At 37.0% G+C, this 20,148-nt stretch overlaps 1 protein-coding gene across 1 annotated transcript; it reads left to right on the forward strand.

Moving 5' to 3' along the window:
• Nucleotides 1-8,333: 8,333 nt before the first annotated feature.
• On the forward strand, nucleotides 8,334-19,826 carry LOC147173750 (melanopsin-A-like). The gene is made up of 9 exons (XM_086076180.1): nucleotides 8,334-8,981; nucleotides 12,427-12,560; nucleotides 12,639-12,842; nucleotides 13,643-13,814; nucleotides 14,228-14,389; nucleotides 16,141-16,248; nucleotides 16,731-16,905; nucleotides 17,929-18,069; nucleotides 18,186-19,826. Exons 1-9 carry the CDS (start codon nucleotides 8,812-8,814, stop codon nucleotides 18,633-18,635), a joined length of 1,716 nt encoding a protein of 571 aa, XP_085932306.1. The 5' UTR covers nucleotides 8,334-8,811; the 3' UTR covers nucleotides 18,636-19,826.
• Nucleotides 19,827-20,148: the final 322 nt, after the last annotated feature.

A 20,148-nucleotide genomic window follows, 5' to 3' on the forward strand; every position in this document is an offset into this window, starting at 1 on the left:
CCTGGACATGTCTAAACAATGACAACATCTAACCTTGGCTATTCCTCTGTACTTACATGCTTATTAATAAAATGATCACAATAATATTGAGGAATATTTCAACAATTTAATATTATTGCAAACAACTACGTACAAATTAAAAATATGAAATATTTATTTTAAAGAAAATACCCAAAAAATTGTTATAACATGTTTATTACATATTTATTACACTATTTAGTTCCATTATATTCTACAGTGGCGCAATACTCGTCGCCTTTTACCTTATTGGCTAACGCCATACAAAAAGGGATTTGATTATATTTAGGACACACAACAGTGTACAATCAAATCAGAATTTGTTTTAAAAAAAACAATTGAATATTATTGCAAACAACTACGTACAAATAAAAAATATGAAAGATTTATTTTTAAGAAAATACAAAAAAAAAGTGTTATAACATGTTTATTACACATTTATTACACAATTTAGTTTCATTATATTCTACAGTGGCTCAATCCTCATCGCCTTTTACCTTATTGGCTCACGCCATACAAAAAGGGATTTGATCATATTTAGGACACACAACACAGTGTACAATCAAATCAGAATTTGTTTTTAAAAAACAATTGAATATTATTGCAAACAACTACGTACATATTAAAAATATGAAAGATTTATTTTAAAAATAAAATACCCCAAAAATGTGTTATAACATGTTTATTACATATTTATTACACTATTTCCATTATATTCTACAGTGGCGCAATCCTCGTCGCCTTTTACCTTATTGGCTAACGCCATACAAAAAGGGATTTGATTATATTTAGGACACACAACAACACAGTGTACAATCAAATCAGAATTTTTTTTTTTTTTTAAGTCTGACGCTAATCCTTTGCACAAAAGATCAGAGATCACAGTGAACTTCCAAGAAAGCATTTCCTCATGAGAAAAAGAGATTTGGGACACAGAGTAAAGATTGGGAGCGGGGTCACCTCTCTGAGGGAACATTATTGCACAAAAATAGTTTTAGTGTACTATGTATTTTTTGAAATGACAAATCAGAGTTCAATGAACACAAATTACAGTAAAAATAAATATGGTATATTTAAATAAATACAGTAATATTTTCTTGTCAACTAAAATTCCACAAAAAATTGTCACATGCATTGTGTGATAATGCATATATACTGAATATCATTTTACATAAAGAAATGAATGAAAATAAGTCATTTTACATAAATGAACGCATCTGATAGGATGACAATTTTTTCATCATATGGATTCTCTAAGCACTTTTTTTGTTTTGTTATCAGAGCATTAAAAAATGCCAAATAGCAAACCACATGTTTTATTAGCCATAGGGCAAATTCTTTATTTGTCTCAAAAAGCTCTGAAAAGATATCATGTGACCAACGCTGTTCATTTTGGAACAAATGTAAATGTTGTTTTTTTTTAGGTTCAGGGCTCCTTCGCCAGTTGTACCGAGTAATTTTAGCCCTCTGACCCTACACTCTAGAAACAATTGGGTCAAAAGTAACCCAATTATTTATCAAAAATGGACCAATCCACTTTATGGGTCCATTTATTGTAATATTTTTTCAAGTTGCAAAGCAAAACAACTTTGTTCTTGTCAGTTTCCAATTTTATAAAAAAAAAATAATAATAATAATAATAATAATAATCAAACTGGATAAAATGATAGTCATTTAAAATAACCTTTAAAAAAAACTTTATTCTTATAAAATAAAAGCTTTTCATAAATTCAGGATTTTCATTCTTATTTTTATATCGTCATGTGATTGACATTTAAAATATATATATATATATATATATATATATTTATACCGCACAACTTCATTCTTGCCCAAAGACATTTTATTTCTGAAGAAAATTTTATTAATTTAAACAAGATTACAACTTTTTGTCTGATAAAATAACAATTCTCTTCATAACAATCAGGCTTTTTTTTGTTTTTTTGAAAAGATCGAAAGAGTATAAAAGATCGCAACTTTCATACTCCAAAAATTATATTTATTGTAATATTTTTTCAAGTAGCAAAGCAATACAACTTTGTTTTTGTCAGTTTCCAATTTTATTTCAAAAAACAAATTTGAACTGGATAAAATGATAGTCATTTAAAATAACCTCTTTTAAAAAAAGCTTTCATAAAGTCATGATTTTCATTATTATAAATTTTTAATTGTCATGTTTGACATTTTCTTTAAAAAAAAATGTTTTTATTGTATTTTTTTTAATACTGCACAACTTCAGTCTTGCCCAATTACATTTTTTTCCAGATTTTTTTTAGTTAATTCAAGCAAGATTACAATTTATTGTCTATTAAAACAACAATTATCTTCATAACAATCAGGCAGAATTTTTTTTGTTCTTGTTTTCTTTCTTGAACTGCAGCTTTCAATTTGTCGGTCAGTGTGTCCAATCAATTGAACTGCGTTGTGTCCCCGCGGGAAAGGAAGATCTCGGCCTGGCCACGGACGCGAGCCTTGGCCTGGCCGGTGGAAAACCTCTCATCCTCATTTCTTGTTTTCTCACCATGTTCCATTGAACTCTGTGATTGGCTGTGGGAGACTAGCGTGCGATCTAATAGGATGCTCCCCTAACTTAACGTCCTGTGACATTCAAGTGAACTCTATTGATTTTCCACTTTTAAGCGTCAACGCTGAGCCGACTTTTACTCCAGCAAACCATGAGACCACTGGACAATTGATTAGGTACACCTTCACTAATGAATTAAAAAAAATCTCACAACAAAGTTAGGAATGCTCTCTTTCATTAGACCCACACTGAAAATAAACATTAAAAAATATCAGGAAAAGGTGTAATAATATGGGCATGAAGTCATAATATTCACTCATTCACTGCCATTGACGGCTATAGACGTCAAAAATTCATTTGAACTATTTCGATTTGTTTCACATTTTTTCCCACTTTTGTTAACAAGAGCATGAAAACCTAAAAAAAAAAAAAGTATTGTACATTTAGAACAGATATAAAATGTGTGATAAATCGTGAGTTAACTAGTGAAGTCATGTGAATAATTACGAAAAAAAGAAAAATCGCCTGACGCCCTTAATTTTTTTATAATATTTTCTTTTTCTTTAAAAAAAAGAAGAAGTAAATTTAATGTTTTTTTTTTTAATCTTTTCTTTTTTTAAATGTGGAAAATGCATTAAGCAGCATTTTTATTTATCTTAGCGGATGGCCATTTTGCCACTGTTGACTGAAAATGACATCACAGTTGCTCAGGGCTCAGCTTGCCAACATCACATGACCAAAACCAGAATACAGGTGAGCCGTGATTGGGCATTACAACTTTATAAAAAAATTAAAAAATAATTAAGTTTTTGCAAAAATAAATGAAAAAAAATCATAAAATAAAAAGTGTTTTTCCTCACATTTTTTTTCTTGTCAAATTCAAGTTGTATTCTTGTAGAAGACTTTTCACCCTTTTTAATTAAGTCCTAATATGCCTCAAACTCAAACGATGATGTCGCCAAACGGGACCCGAAATCACCAAAATAAAAATGTCTAAAAAATTTGAACGAGACGATTTCGGTAGCAAAGGTGTGCCTAATGTTGTGTCCGGTGCCCTTCCGTCATGGTCATCTCTTCACTTTCATTTCATATGTCAGTGATTCTCATCCAGGCGTGCCCTGGAAAATCATCCAATTTAATTAACCTCATTGGTCCAAAGACATTCATTATGAATAAATCTTATAGACGACGTATAGAGAAAAAGTGGATCCTCTTCCATTAGAGGGCAGAAGAAACTATAAGCTTTTGTCAGTTATTCAGTCTCATCATTATTTTAGTAGTTCTTTTGTTTGGTAATGCCCTGTGCTGTTTTTGTTACGTAAAACGGGAACCTTGTCACAATAATGGTTGTGAAACCCTGTCAAGGAAACATGTGAGGGGATCACCAAAAAGGCCATGGGTCTGATATTGACTGAAATTCATTCCATTTATGGAAGCGTATGCTTTGACCTGCATTTTCCAAAACGTTTTATCTATAACCTACATTCCCGCTGGCTTGGATAACACCACATGCACGCACGCACACACATTCTGAAAGAGGCTTAAGGACTCTTTACATTACATGTTGAGCTCTAAAGCTCCATACTCTATATTACAGCATTTCCTGTTTTGACTTGAGATTCAGCTTAGCCTTGAAAAGAAGGACAAAGTGTTTGACCTTTTTTTTTGGGACATTTTTTTGTAATTGTGAATTTTTACTGTTAACCCATCACTGTAGTTTTACCGCCATTAGATTTTTTTGTGATACGGCGGTTCACTTGTCTGACAGGTCACTGTATCGATTGCCTGCAGGCTGGTTGTCCCGCTCCCATCACTCAATAGTAATTAGTCTCCTAACACTGTGGCACAAAAGGCCAGCGTTGCGTACTGTAATGCCTGAAGTGGACATTCACACCAGCACAGATCAGCTGCTCCCTTTTGTTCTTGATCCACTCAGTGACGTGCCAAACGATGACCTCCATTGTCCACGCCGTCAAGTCGACACCATCGGTGACTTTTTCCGTCATCGGGCAGCCACGTAAGATGGATCCAGTGCAGGGTCAGGGATGTCTTCAGCAACCGTCATTTGAGGAATTGCATTACAAAATGGCATATAGAGACATTTCAATATATCTTTATTTATATATTGTCAGCTTAACTGCACTAATAATATGGTGGACTGGCAATCTGGACTTCAATAATAATAATAATAATAATAACCAATTAGACAGTTGAAGGCATGCGCAATGCTTCATGATAATAATGTGAAATGACATTGAAGAAAATGGATGTTAACTCATTCACTGACATTGACGGCTATAGACGTCAAAAATTCATTTGAACTATTTCTATGAGTTTAAAAAAATATTCTACTTTTGTTAGTATGAAAACCTAGATTTTTTATTGTACATTCAGAATAGATATAAAATTTGTGATTAATTGTGAGTTAACTAGTGAAGTCATGCGGCGCCCCAAATTCTTAATTATCTTTAAGCCGCGTCAGGTGATTACATTTTTTGATTGTAATTAATCGCATGACTTCAATAGTTAACTCACGATTAATCACACATTTTATATATGTTCTAAATGTACCATAAAACAATTTTTTTCTAGGTTTTCATACTCTTGTTAACAAAAGTGAGAAAAAAAAGTTAAACTAATAGAAATAGTTCAAATTAATTTGTGACGTCTATAGCCGTCAATGGCAGTGAATGTGTTAAATAATTGGACGATGATTTTTTTATATATATATAAACCACTTGGCTATTGTTATTGTTGCATAAGAATCTGTGACATTGTATGTAATTGTATTGAATAATGCAGTACTGTGTAATACTGAAAGCTTTTTTTCTCATTTTGTCATTGAAAATATAGAATAATATAGAAAACAAGTTCAGTAATGTGAAATGGCATTAAATATAAGGAATGTTAATTAGACAATGATTATTATACAACTAAAATTAGCTCCAACCGAACCCTACTAAGCATTTACTTAACCACTGAACTGACTTGATAAAAGCCCTGAAACACAGCATAATTATATTGAATAATGTGGTATAATACTGAAAGCTATCATGGAATATGAATGGGCATATTAAGCGTTTAATCATTTAAGTGAAATCATAATGCATTTCTCAATATGATCGCATAAGCATAAAGGCCAATGGATACATTTGCAGTGTAAGGTCAGAGGTGGAATTCGAACCCACAACCTCCTGGTGATTGGACAATGCACTTTAACAACTGCGCCACCAAGCAGTCTCAAGCATGTGACTAATGATGAGTGGTATGTAAGGGAGTGGAATGACTTTTGTTTGTTTAGCATTTTTCAATACCCAAGTACCGTGTTGCCTTTTCATTAAATGAATTCAATTGCTGCTTTCTTTCAGTCCTTGTCAGCTCCTCGCTGTCACCTGACGTCTTGTTACCGTACGTGCCTCAACCCAAGAACAACTTTTCATAGTTTGTTTGGTTACTTTGTCTTGTTAATTTTGTGTTTTTGGTAACCCGAGCACCTTTTTGTAATGAGCTACAATGTCATGATATTTTAACTCATTCACTGCCATTGACGACTATAGACGTCAAAAATTCATGTAAACTATTTCTATTGGTTTAACATTTTTTCATTCCCTTTAATTTTTATGAAAACCTAGGGGGAAAAAATATTTTACATTTATAACAGATATAAAAAAATATTAATCGTGAGTCAACTATTGAAGTTGTGCGATTAATTACGATAACAAAATGTAATCGCCTGATGCCCCTTTTTTTTTGTTCTTTTTTTTAATTAGTTGCGTCAGGCGATTAATTTTTTAAATTGTAATTAATGACATGGCTTCACTAGTTAACTAACAATTAATCACAAATTTTGAATCTATTCTAAATGTACAATATTTTTTTCTAGCTTTTCATACTCTTGTTAGCAAAAGTGGAACAAAATGTTCAACTAATAGAAATAGTTCAAATTAATTTTTGACGTGAATGAGCTAATATTAATTGGCATTTTTACTTTTCATTGCACCTTGGCTGGGGAGGTTTCGGTGAGGCGTTCAAGGTCCAGTGGTGCACCAAAGTCTGCTTATACTTGCTATCGTCTATCAACTTTTGGCAAATGTTCCCTGTGAACACGTTTCTTTAGATAAAGTGTATTGTGCATGACATATCTGTGACGCAATGGTAAATACTGGTGGCAAGCGGAGAAATAATCCCTGGACACATCTGCTGTGTGTTGAGTGTTGAAGTACATATTCACGTTAATATACATCTGCATACACATACCGGTAATTTAAGCATGTTGAGAGTGATGTCATGTTTTTTTTTTATTGCAGTGGGCCACATGTGTGCAGATTAAGACTATCCCTGCCCACACTGGTTTAAGGTCTGCATTCTTCACTTCCCTCTTTTCCCCCTTCGGCTCTCCTTATCGGTGTTACCAGCACCATAAAAAGCAATGAACTGCCAACGTTCAGGCCTATTCTCCAAACAGCTGCTAAAATTGCATGGAAATCAAAACTAATTTCCCCCAAAAATTATAGATTTGAATTATATATAATAAAAAAAAAAATTAAAGTGAATAAAATGATCATTTTTATGGCTTGTATTTGCCAAAATTATTTGGCTGTTAATTTTGATACTCGTTGCCATGCTTGGAGCGGATGTTACGTCACCTCATTGACAGGCTGTCACTCGCGCCCATGAGTTAGGCTACTATTAAGTAAGACGCCAGATCCCTTGCCTATGGATGTAAGTCTGTCATCCAGACTTGATTTTTATTATTAATTAATTATTTTCTTTATTTTGAGAGAGCTCAGTATTGTTCATTCAGTGATCTCAAATTTTTTTTTTTTTAATTAAACGGCAAGGATATAACCTGGCCCGGCTTCATTTTTTCATACGGCGGGAGTATACACTTTACATTCAACACAGGTCTACATGGCGGAAGCATAATGGCCTCACTGGAGTCCATGCAGGAGATCTCCTCTTGAACCACTCCTCCGCGCTCTCCTCCTTTAGTGATTAAGATACAAATAAATTTGACTTGTCTTGAAAACATTTTGTTTTCTTTTAGCGCCTACGTAGTTTTTCTGCATTAGATAAAACAACCAACCGCATATTTCTGCTCCGCCGCTGTGGCTTCTGCGGCAAAGTTGACAGAAGCATGACTCCAATGAATCTAAACAGCTGCACGGAGGGTGAAAAGGCCAAGCGCTGCCTATACTCACAAGTGCACAACAAGCCGAAGCCCGAGTGCGTGCATTGTACATGATAGCAAAGCACAGTAGTCAAGCTGAATAATTGGGCTGCGCCAATTAGTCGCCTGGTTCCATTGGTGCTCTTTGCATGCGTGTCGGTCCCGGCCGCGAGCCACACGGCCCGCGATGACGACATGATGCTCAGCGTCTTTTTGATAGAAATCATGATGCCAGTTACGTAATCATCCATGCCAGGGAAAGAGGAGAGGGGTGGTGTTAAGGCTCGGGGCTGGGCCTGGTGACATGAGGGCTGGGCAGGGAGGGAGGGGAGGGTGAGAGAGAGAGAGAGAGAGAGAGGGAAAGAGAGAGACAGGCGGAGAGAGAGAGACAGAGGGAGGGAGAGAGAGAATAAGAGAGAGAGAGACAGACAGACAGATGGATAGGGAGAGACGGAGAGAGAAAGAGATGGGAGAGAGAGCGAAAAAGAGGGAAGGAGAGAGAGAGAATGAGAGAGAGAGAGACAGATGTAGAGAGAGAGAGAAAGAGAGACAGAAAGACAGATGGAGAGGGAAAGAGAAAGAGAGAGAGACACACACACAGACGAAGAGAGAGAGGGAGAGAGATGAGAGAAAGACACACAGACAGAACGAGAGACAGACGGAGAGAGAGAGAGAACGAGAGGGAGGGAGACAGACAGAGAGAGAGAGAGAGAGAGACGGAGAGAGAGAGAAAGAAAGAGAGACAGACAGACAGACGGAGAGAGAGACAGACAGAGAGAGAGAGAGAGAGAGAGAGAGAGAGAGACAGACAGACAGACGGAGAGAGAGAGACACAGAGAGAGAGAGAGAGAGAGAGACACACAGAGAGAGAGAGAAAGAGAGATGATGATGAGAGAGAGCGGTGCACTTCTGGTGTGAAGGCACGCCGGAGGAGCTCGTCAGCAGTTCTGATGTGAAGACGCTTCCACACTGAGGACATTTTCTCATCTCCGGACCACTTGTGGACTTGAAGTCGCAACTTTCCTCCCGAAGCAGCGAGACGTATACCATCCCATCATGGAAGCCGGAGCGCAGGAAGCGGGTGTTCCCCTCGCCGACCATGACGCGGTCCACTGACAGCATGGAGCCCGAGAAAGCGCACACCCAGAGCAACTTCTTCACCAAGGTGGACGTGCCCGACCACGCGCATTACGTGGTGGCCGCGATCGTCCTGGTGATCGGCACGCTGGGCGTCGCGGGCAACGCGCTGGTCATGTTTGCGTTCTACAGGTAAGCCAGGCTGCAGAGTGCCGACATAATTGACACATTTTCATTGGCATTCCTGCAGTATGTGTTCTGACAAGCAATGAGGCGGCAAAAGCCTTTCAAACTCAACATAAAAATCATCATTCAGTAAAACAATTCTGTGTATGTTTTGGAGTATTTGCAATTTCATAAAAAGCAAATCGTGGGGAGTGTCGACTGTAATTTGTTTCCATGTTGCTTTGGTGGACTTAAGGAAGTAAATTAAAGTGTGGTTTATATTACATCATCTGGCATTGTTTAATACCCAAACATTTCATATTTTGCGTACGGCGCCGAATCTAATTTGATAAAAGTTTATATTACTGTATCTAATTTTTACGGCGCTTGTCGTATTAGCATAGCGTCATACCAAGTGTAGCCTCATTTTATCACAGCTTATAAGTATATTGTATCGCCTCGCATCTCATCATACCACATTTTATCGCATTATAGCGTATCCTACTGAACCCCATCTAAATTTAGCGGTTCTTATCTCATCTTGTTATAATTTATTCCGTATATTATCTTACTGTATCACGACATATTTTATGGTATCGTGTTGTATCATCGCGAATGGTATCATATTGTACAATCAATATGTTTTGGAATGAGTGGCTAGAAATGTAGATATACAAAAATAGGCCCAATGTAACGTAACCTAATGTATCATATATGGGAACTGTGTCAAACCAAGGCCCGTGGGCCAGATCCGGGCCGCTACATCATTTTATGTGGCCCGTGAAAGCAAATTATGTGCATTGACTTTTGCTCAAATACTAAAATTACAAATTTTGTCACTTGTAAAAATGCTTTTTTTGTTACCAATCCCCCTTTTAAAATAAATATGAGTTTTTACTGGCCTTTGATTTCAAAAGTTTCATAATAAATAATTAATAAAATATCAAAATAAATGTTTGTTCTTTCGTATGCAGTATGAACCAATAGTCTTGAAATGTTTATTCAGTGGGAGAATAAAAAATACTTCAATATTTTCCGTTCATTACCGTATAGAATTTCACACAAATATTTATATTTGTGTGAATGGGTGAATGCGAGGCTTAAATTGTAAAGCGCTTTGGGCACCATATAGTGTAGTTAAAGCGCTATATAAAAAGCAGTCCATTTACCAAAATTGGGTTGCATAAACCTTTTATTTCCTGTTCCTACTGATGTGAATAGGTTGCTGGAAGAGGAAATGGGGCAGAAGGGGAATGGGTATGTGCGCGTGCACTCTCACTGCATGTGTGTGTGCGTGTTACTGTTAAGGGGTGGTCTCGTCAGGACCTTTCGTTCTCATTCTCTCCATCGCAACAACAAGATAGATGAAAAAGTTTTGGCATTGTGTTGTGTTGATAACTTGCGGTTAACTTAACTCTGCCATAAATTCATTTTTTTTAAAGATTACAAAAAATTGGGGCAAGAGGCGATTACATTTTTTAATTGTAATTAATCGCATGACTTCACTAGTTAACTCACAATTAATCACACATTTTATATCGGTTCTAAATGTACAATAAAAAATTCTAGGTTTTCATACTCTTGTTAACAAAAGTGGGGAAATTTTTTTTAACTAATAGAAATAGTTCCAATTAATTTTTGACGTCAATGGCAGTGAATGAATTAAAAAAAAATATATATATATATATATATATATATAAAATTTGGGGCGTCAGGCGATTAAAGTTTTTAATCGTAATTAATCGCATGACTTCACTAGTTAACTCGCGATAAATCACATATTTCTTATCTGTTCTAAATGTACAATAAAAAAAATCTAGGTTTTCATACTCTTGTTAACAAAAGTGGAAGAAAAAAAAAGTTGAACTAATAGAAATAGTTCAAATTAATTTTTGACGTTTAAAGCCGTCAATGGCAGTGAATGAGTTAATCATACGCGTGGGCACACATACACACGCATGCATTATGCACACACATTGTACATATCACACATTCTCATACAGCCAATGCATTCTCTTTGGTTGAAGTGTAACATGGTTCTGTGCGTTAATTTCAATGGGTTGAATAATGCAATGCACGCACACACACACACCCACACACACTGAAACATGCATGAGAACGACCACGGTGAGATCATGTGCATTGATTTAGGTGACCTCAATAATAGTCTTTCTCTTATCTAAGATGTGGTGGTTATGCTGGTAACTTTTTATGCTGTGTTGATGTGTCAGTTAACCGTAAAACAACACGATTATTATTTTTTTCTTACTTTTGATACAAATTGCGTCTCATTTTGGAGAATCTTTTACCTTTAATAGGCAGTAATAATTGTCGTAATGAGAATATAACATTTGTGGTCACAAAATATTATTTACTGTAAATGGGTGATTAAAACAGCTGTGGCCACATTATTTAGCAAACATATGCTAGATGCACAAAAATGATGCCACATTATTTGTGGGCTCACTATTTGGCAAGCACTGTTGCGGCGAGATCTGACTAATGCTGACATTTGGGTCACCATCACTCAAAAGTGGCACCAACCAGCCGTTTGTGGCTCACTCAGGTTTTAGATTATAATCCAAATTGTACCGCTGGCCATCAGAACGAGCAACGCCTAACCCAGAATGACACTAATCCAATTTTGATCTCAACACTCACTTTTCATCTCCTGTCTTGACTGTGCAGAAAAATGTTGCCAGCTGTCACCCTTTGGGCCGTGTCTCACTATTTGGCTACTGTTTATGGCGTTTGATAAAACAAAGCACACATAAATTATTTGCATTATTTGCCTATGTAATTATTTGGCCATGTTCATAAACAGGACATAAAGTTTGCTGTGGGCTCACTATTTGACAAACACAAGCTACTGTTTACAAATGACCAAACATTTGCTGTAAGATCACTATTTGGCAAACACGTATTACTTTTTTAAAAAAATGAACAAAAGGATGTAAACCTGAGTTGTGGGCTGACTATTTGGCAAACGCACATATTTGATTTGAATTTAATAAAATGTTCGTGCTCATTATTTAGCTGACGTCACAGACTATTATTCTAGGGTGACCAAACATTTGTTTTTGCACGGACAGGATGTAAAAAAGTGAATATTTTCTGGGACGGCGGAGGGGGTAATAAATTCGTGAAAATGTCCGGTTTTCATTGTGCGACAAATAGGAAGCGGAGTACGCGGTGTTGTTCCCACGGCTGATCAACCGTGCTCCCAAGTCGATCGCGAGGGGTGTCGGGAGAAAAAAGGCGGCTTTTTGTGTGTGTGCGCATTATTATTGTTATATATTTAAACAAATATTTTCTTTCTTTTACAGAAAAAATCCCGTCCGTTTTTTTTTTTTTAGCTCACTGGTAGCGCTCTGCGCTCCCGAACCATAAAAGTGGTTAAGCACCTCCTTGTTCTCATTTGGTTCGAATAAATTGTACCTGAAGCACATCTCACTTGTGTGTTTGCGTGTAGCAACAAAAAGCTTCGCAGCCTGCCAAACTACTTCATCATGAACTTGGCAGTAAGCGACTTCCTCATGGCCTTCACGCAGTCACCAATCTTCTTCATCAACTGCCTCTACAAGGAGTGGGTGTTTGGCGAGATGGGTAATTCGGATTCCATCCTACATAATATGCACTTCCATCTAACATCCAAAGTATTAAACATCCCGATTGGCCACGCAGGTTGTAAGATGTATGCGTTCTGCGGCGCATTGTTCGGCATCGCCTCCATGATAAACCTGCTGGCCATCTCCGTCGACCGCTACCTGGTGATCACAAAACCGCTGCAGACCATCCACTGGAGCTCCAAAAAAAGGACCACGCTGGCCATCATCTCCGTCTGGCTCTACTCACTGGCCTGGAGTCTGGCTCCTCTCGTCGGATGGAGTGAGTCCCTTACGTCAAATCATCGACGTCAAATAAAGCGCGTGAACTCAGCCACGCAAAAATACAAGCAAGAAAAAAAACGTGAAACTTTGTTTGGGCTCACTATTTGGCAAGCACGTGATACTATTTATATAGCAGGGAAATGATGTAATTTTAGCTGTGGGCACACTAGTACTTGGCAAGCCTACGCTACCGTTTAACCGGCAAAAAAACTAAACATTGCTGTTGGCTCACTTTTTGGCAAGCGCTACACGCTATTTATAACAAGCACAATGATGCGGCTTCAGTTGTGGGTGCACTATTTGGCAATCAAAAGCTGGTGTTTACAAGAGGTTGTATCAGTGCTCACTATTTAGCAAGTATACACTACTAATTAAAACAAGGCAAAATTATGTAACATTAGCTGTAGGCTCACTATTTGGCAAACACATTGGTAAATATAACAAAATGATGTAACGTGCTGTAAAGTACAAACTACTGCTCTAATGGGCAAAAGAGTGGAACTTCAGCAGTGATCTCACTATTTGGCAAGCACAGAATACCGTTTTTGTTTTTTTGTTTTTTACCAATAATTGTGGACTCACTATTTGGCAAGTGAGCACTATTCTTTATAATAGGCAAAATAATTTGCAAAGGGACATAAAAGCTGTGGATCACAATTTGGTGAACACAAGCTACAATTTACAACAAACAAAAACACAGGAGATTTTGTGTTGACAAACAGATTAAAGGTTTTGCTAAATGCAATTTATTAGTTATAACAGATACATAGTACTTACTTTCAATTTGACTTTGTGTAGGCTCTTACATCCCCGAGGGCCTGATGACATCATGCACTTGGGATTACGTCACATACACAGCGGCCAACAGGAGCTACACCATGATGCTGTGCTGCTTTGTCTTCTTCATCCCGCTTCTCATCATCTTCTACTGCTACATCTTCATGTTTCTGGCTGTCAGGAAGACCAGCAGGTGAGCCGTTGACCGAAAGCATTTTTGTGCCATAGCTTGACTTGGGAGTTTCAAATCGATATTTTGCTTCTTGTTGTCAGCAAAATGTTTTACCTGCTAGCGAGATTCAGGCACCCCCCCCCCCCAAAAAAAAATAAATAAATAAAGAAACATTAAAGACAAATAGTTTATTTTATTGCGTTGTATTACATTGTACATTGTTATTACTGTATGTATGTTGCAACATGCGATATTTCTTATTTCAAAAACGTTGTTTTTGGCATCTGGAACAGATTAAATGCATTTGCATTCATTACATTGGAGAAAGTTGATTTGAGATACAAGTGATTTGAATCACGAGCATGGTCACGGAGCCAGTTAAACCCAAGGTGTCAATGAACTATTTAAGGATGAACTAATATGCTTGTCTTCAGGGAGGTGGAGAGACTGGGCACCCAGGTGAGGAAATCCACATTAATGCATCAGAAATCCATCAGGAGCGAATGGAAGCTGGCCAAGATCGCTTTTGTGGTCATTGTGGTTTATGTCCTCTCCTGGTCGCCATACGCCTGCGTCACGCTCATTTCATGGGCCGGGTGAGACTGATTTAAACTACCGTATATAAAGTCGCAATTGGTAATGAATTACTTTGTTCACACAATAAATTGAAATACATGTATTTTAGGGTACGCTGACTCTTATGCAGCCACATTATCTCAATTGGTTATTTTTATTTACCCACTTGAAATTTTTGTTTAGGACATTTTATAGTTACTTTTTGAATGTTTCCTTTTCTGCCTTTTTAAAAAAAAATTGGGGGGGGGGGCATTTTATGGTAATTTTCTCTTCTTTTTTTTTTACATTTTATGGTTACATTTTAAATGTTTTCTTTTCCTCCTTTTTTAATTCAATTTTCTGACATTTTAGTCAATCTCATTGACATTTTATAGTAATTTTATGCCTTTCCTCTTCTTTTTGAAAGTTTTATGGTCACTTTTGGACATTTTTAGGTAATTTTTAGAACCTTTTCGTCTAACATTCATCTCACTTTTTCTGACAATTTAAAATTTGGACTCTGCCTTTATTTTGAATATTTAATTATTAATATTGTTTTTTTAAATCTAAATCATTAATTCATTTAAAGAATATTTTACCTAAAAATTAGAGCTGTCAAACAATTACATTTTAAAATCAGATTAATCACATTTTATAATTTTGATTAATCATGATTTATCGCTTAATTAAAAGGTTTTTTTTCATCAACATTTTTTTGCCGGCCAGCAACCGTTATTTGTTATTTTTTTTCGACATTTAATGTTATGAGGACATCTTCCAAAAAAAATATCTACTGCATGCTCATCATCCTCCTCTTTTTGTAATCAGTTGATTACTTGCATAATTTAAAATGAAAAAAAATGGCCCCAATAGTTTGACATAAACAAATATTCTGAATGTCATACGTAACATTTAATAAATTCTTTACTTAAATGCATGTAATTATGTTATTTTTTTTGCTCAAACACAACCTGTGCTACCTTTAACGTAACCATCCACTGACATCATCTGCGGTCAGAACTAATAGTGATTAATGGGATAATATTTTGTGATTAATTAATTAGTTAACGCTTTAACTTTGACAGCGCTACTAAAAATTTAAATAAATATGTAACAAAATATATGAATTTTTACTCCTATCCAGAGCGGCTGGTTGCATAGTGAATGGTTGAAAAGGTTTTCAGATGATTTATCTTGGTCTCATTTTCATCACAAAAACCTGGCATTGAAATATGGAATGTTAGACTTATGATATCCACGGTGCATACATCATTACCTCTCTGTGCTGGTTGACATTCCTTTTGGAAAAGTTACCAAATAAGGTTCCATGCTACCATGTGTTTGCAGCAAGTTTGCTCAAAGGAATTGAATTTTTAGGGAAATTTCCAAAACAACACAGAATATATTATGCAATAATGGGGCCATGCATTCCCAGGACGATTTATGAACCGGAGCAGATGGCAAAATTGTTCAAGTGTTTTTAACCTCTCAAACAACCTTTGCACAGTTGGTGAAATTGTGAACAATATATGAATATATTACTTGATATCTGCTTTCTGTTCATTCAAATGGGAAATCACCAACACACAGATGGGTTTAAGGCACATTTTCAGATAATCCCTGAACGCGCGTGACCCTTTGATTATGTAACAAAACATCAAGAGATCAGGGTAACTTTGAGCTGTCGGACTCATTTTCTTTCATGCTGGACACATTTAACTGGTGTTAACCTTTTGTATCTCCAATGGAAAATATATGATTTAATCTCATTTCATCCCTCTGTTTTATCCAGGCATGCTAACATCTTGTCGCCATATTCCAAGGCTGTTCCTGCTATCATAGCAAAAGCCTCCACTATCTACAACCCTTTCATCTATGCCATCATTCATGATAAATACAGGTAAACCACAGCCTGCCACCATAAATCCTCACAGGAGCCTTCACGCTAACAGACACATTCCTCGATTAATCACTAAAAACAAACCCATGACTTTTTCTATAATCATTTGTTGCTTGAAAAAATCGATTTAAAAAAAAAAAAAATCCTGTGCAGACCAACTGTGTTGACACTTTGATGATCACAAAGTGTTAGCATCCACAGAAGCTACATTTTCTCAGGTAGTTCTAAACCTTAAGTACATCTCTTCTGTCTGACGTACACAATGATACACAATGTATTATTTCCATTTCCATACATCGAAAGAAACTCATTGCTAAATGAACAAACACATCAAACACAATGCTAGCCAACTACACGGTTTTAGCACCTAGCAGCAAGTGCTAATCTCACTAGCTATGTGTCACTCTCCTTGTAGCATTTGTATAAATAAAGATCATCTCGCGTGCTGTAAATTTTGCATTGTCTATATGTGTTTTATTCAGGATGACTCTGGCAGAGAAGTTCCCCTGCTTGTGGTTTCTGTCTCCTACCCGTCGAAAGGAGTGCATCTCCTCTTCATCCATTAGCGAGTCGTCCTTCAGGGACTCCATCATCAGTCGCCAGTCCACAGCATCCAGGACTCACTTCATCAGCACATCCTCCAAACAGACTGGCATGGTAGATAAATATGAATATGAATAAAAGCTGCTCTTTGTAACAATTTGCCCAACAAATATTTTTATCTTCTAATGAGTAAGATTAACACCTTAGCTGTTATCAATGGGTACTCCTGCAAGCCTCTAGTCTGGGCCAATAGTTTTCAGACTGGATTCAGGCTTGAATTTCCTGCCCTCTGACTGCGGATATGATGTCATGTGCACATTGTGTATGTGAAAAAGGGGGTTGCAGTTTCATTTTTGGCCACAGGTGGCAGTAGCGATTCAAAATGGAAATTTCTGCATTCAGCAGCTTTAATGCTGCATTCGAGGGTGGTCGGAAGTCGGATATATCCGAGTTGGTTTTTCCCGGTTCCGACCTGTAAGTGTTCGAGGCGAAAGTAAACAACCAAAATGGGGGATAGAGATAAAAAATATATATATTTTGGTCCTCAAAAGTCATTTTGACCTCCAGAAAACTTGCCTTCTTGCAATTTCGCTTCATTTATTGTTTTTATCTTATTTCATAAGCATTTCATACAGTTCAGTAGTACCCCGTATAATTTTATGCAGGTAGATATCGGCATACTGTCACCTACGTTGCGTTACGTGAAGTTGTCGAATATTTATGAATGAAGAAAGCTATCTAGTTTTAAACTCGAGTAAATTGTGTTTTACCATTCACAGTCTGTGTTTCCAAAGGGGTCGCCATTGTAGAGTGACGTCACAGTATAGTCCGTCGTGAAGCTTTTTCCCCCCGACTTCGAAAGTGGAATTTCTGTTTTCAAGGAAGCGTTCCCGTACACACTTCCTGGTTTGAACTCGGAAAAGTCCGACTTCTGACCATCCTCGAATGCAGCATAAGTATTTCCATTGTGCTACAAGAAACAAACTAAAAATCCATGGAAAAGAAAATGATAACAAAACATACCCAAAAAACACGCAAATCTCAACTTTATTAAAACATTTTAAGCAATATAAACAAAAGTGAAAGTGGTATCATTAATGGAAGTACAGCTTCTTAATGTCCACATACCGACTGCAGGTTCCGAGGGATGTGGTAATGGAGCCTTTGGGCAGGAAGTCTGGCGATTCCTTCAGAAGTATGTCATCCTACCATCAGTCCAGCAGAGGCAGTTCCTGCAGACGGCCGTCAGAGCGGAAGACCACCCATAAAGTGGAGAAGGTAGGTTTGAGCAAATACAGTAGTCGTTTGTATCATTGCATGTACTCTCACATTCTTTTGCTCATGCACGTATATTTGTCTGTTTTGTTTTTGTTTTGTTTTGTTTTCACCACCAGCATCCATGTACCATGACTGAGTCATCCGGCAACTGTGACCATGAACTGGTTTCTAGCACTCTCACCAGCGCCACTCTCCCCCTATTAGTTCTTACCAGGAGGCGTAGTCGCAGTCTGACCCACAAAGACTCAAAAAGGGACAAAACCGTTCCCGAGAGGCCGCAAGGCTGCAAGAGCAACTCGGCGGACTCCCTGTGCGTCGGACAAGCCGCGACCGCCGAGCCGCCGCCGACGTCGCAGCATCAGCAGCAGCAGCAGCAGCAGCAGCAGCAGCAGCAGCAGCAGCAGCAGCAGCAGGGCGTCCCTCGCATTGTCGTCATCAGTCCCACATCCGAGAGCAGACTAGTCCAACAGGACAGCCTCTGCCTGGAGGAGGCGATGGCAAACAACGTTTTGGTTAGTCTGAACTTCTCGTCTGAGGTGTTGGAAGCAGTGGAGTTGCTATCCTGACTTGTTGAAGGACAGATTCCGCTCTTCTCCACCTTCCACGTTTATTCGCTGCTACGGACGACTTTTTTTTTTTTTTTTAAAGGCTTCGTCTTCCAAGTTCAAGTTCAAGTCAAAGCATAGCTACTGCCCTGAGCCTCAAACTCCAAACCTTGGACTATTTGTCAGTGAACTATCGGGTGTTTGTGGTTGGGCAAAAATCCGTTCCACGCCAAATCAGGTATGTTAGCTTTAGGTTAGGGAATGCAATTTTGAACGTACAGTATAAACTATGTAATTGACATCATTGTCACGGGCGCTGTGATCAATTATGGACAATTTCTCCATCACACAAACTTTTCGTACTGGCTGACCATGTCGAATTTTATTTAGTGGGGGGTGGGATGGTGGGAATCAACTCCCAAAAACCTCACAATTTAGTGTCGCCATCTACTGTATCTGATTTGAATTTGACAGCTATCGAGTCAACGCTCTTCAAGTCATTAAAGTATGAAATCAAAAGCCAATCAAAATGTCTGCCGACTTCCTATGTGATTCACAGCATGTGTATTTGAGACTTTTTATTTATTTATCCCTGACCTGTCATGATAGACATGGCTATTAACTTGTATGCCAGTGGATGAAACAAAACAAAAAATAAATATGTCACTGTTGTCTTGTTAGCATTCCTTTTCCATTATGGACCTTTTGGGAGAGACAATCATAAAGAGACTATTAATACAAATCAGCTGTGGATACGGTTATTTATTTTATGATGTCCTCTAATGTTGAGCCCATTGTGCAGATGCGATGTATAACTCACCATTATTGTCTGTGTACATTTTTTTTTTAATATCATGACTTTTTTTTTTGCTTTTAAAGTGTACAGTATGTTACCACTTTTACAGTCAGACAGACGAAGATGTTCAATTTAATAAAACAACAGATGACTAGATAACTATTCATTAGCTGACTCCAATTGAAAAAAAAAAATCACCTGTTCCACACAGCTCACTATGTAAGCTTTATTGCAACAGTTAAATTTTTTTGGGTTTAAATTATTTGATACAAGTCTTTTTTTCTTTCTTGAAACAAGACAAATGTTTGCACATTATCCACAATGCTATTTTATAAAGCACATTTTCTCCTATGACATGCTGCTGTGTTGTTGTTATCCATGTTTCCTGCATGCATAATAAATGGTAAAACACTTTCTTTCCGAATTTAATTGAGCACTGAATTAGTTTATTTTATTAATTAATATAAAAGGACAGTGTTGGGACATGCATTTAGACAATAAGGGTTTGTGCAACATCTCTTAACACCACCACTATATCATGTTACAATTATAAACACCATAAAAAAAAGCAAAAAATGAATACAAAAAAGCAATATAACAACACACCACAATGTGAAATGTATATCATATACACACAATCAAATATTTTTTATAACTCATAAAACATTTAAATAAAATTGTAAATAAACCTAATTCACCCAAATTGATTATTATTAAACGTATAACTGTCACAGCAAT

Source organism: Leptonotus elevatus, chromosome 5 (assembly GCF_054856555.1).
Source record: "Leptonotus elevatus isolate MCC_2025b chromosome 5, RoL_Lele_1.0, whole genome shotgun sequence".
Classification (NCBI taxonomy): Eukaryota; Metazoa; Chordata; class Actinopteri; order Syngnathiformes; family Syngnathidae; genus Leptonotus; species Leptonotus elevatus.

Bases quoted from the DNA above. Each gene is read 5' to 3' on its own strand.
- LOC147173750 (XM_086076180.1), top strand. From the start codon at position 8,812: ATGACGCGGTCCACTGACAGCATGGAGCCCGAGAAAGCGCACACCCAG. The intron at 8,982-12,426 runs GTAAGCCAGGCT...GTTTGCGTGTAG, and splicing joins GTCATGTTTGCGTTCTACAG to CAACAAAAAGCTTCGCAGCC. The intron at 12,843-13,642 runs GTGAGTCCCTTA...GACTTTGTGTAG, and splicing joins GGCTCCTCTCGTCGGATGGA to GCTCTTACATCCCCGAGGGC.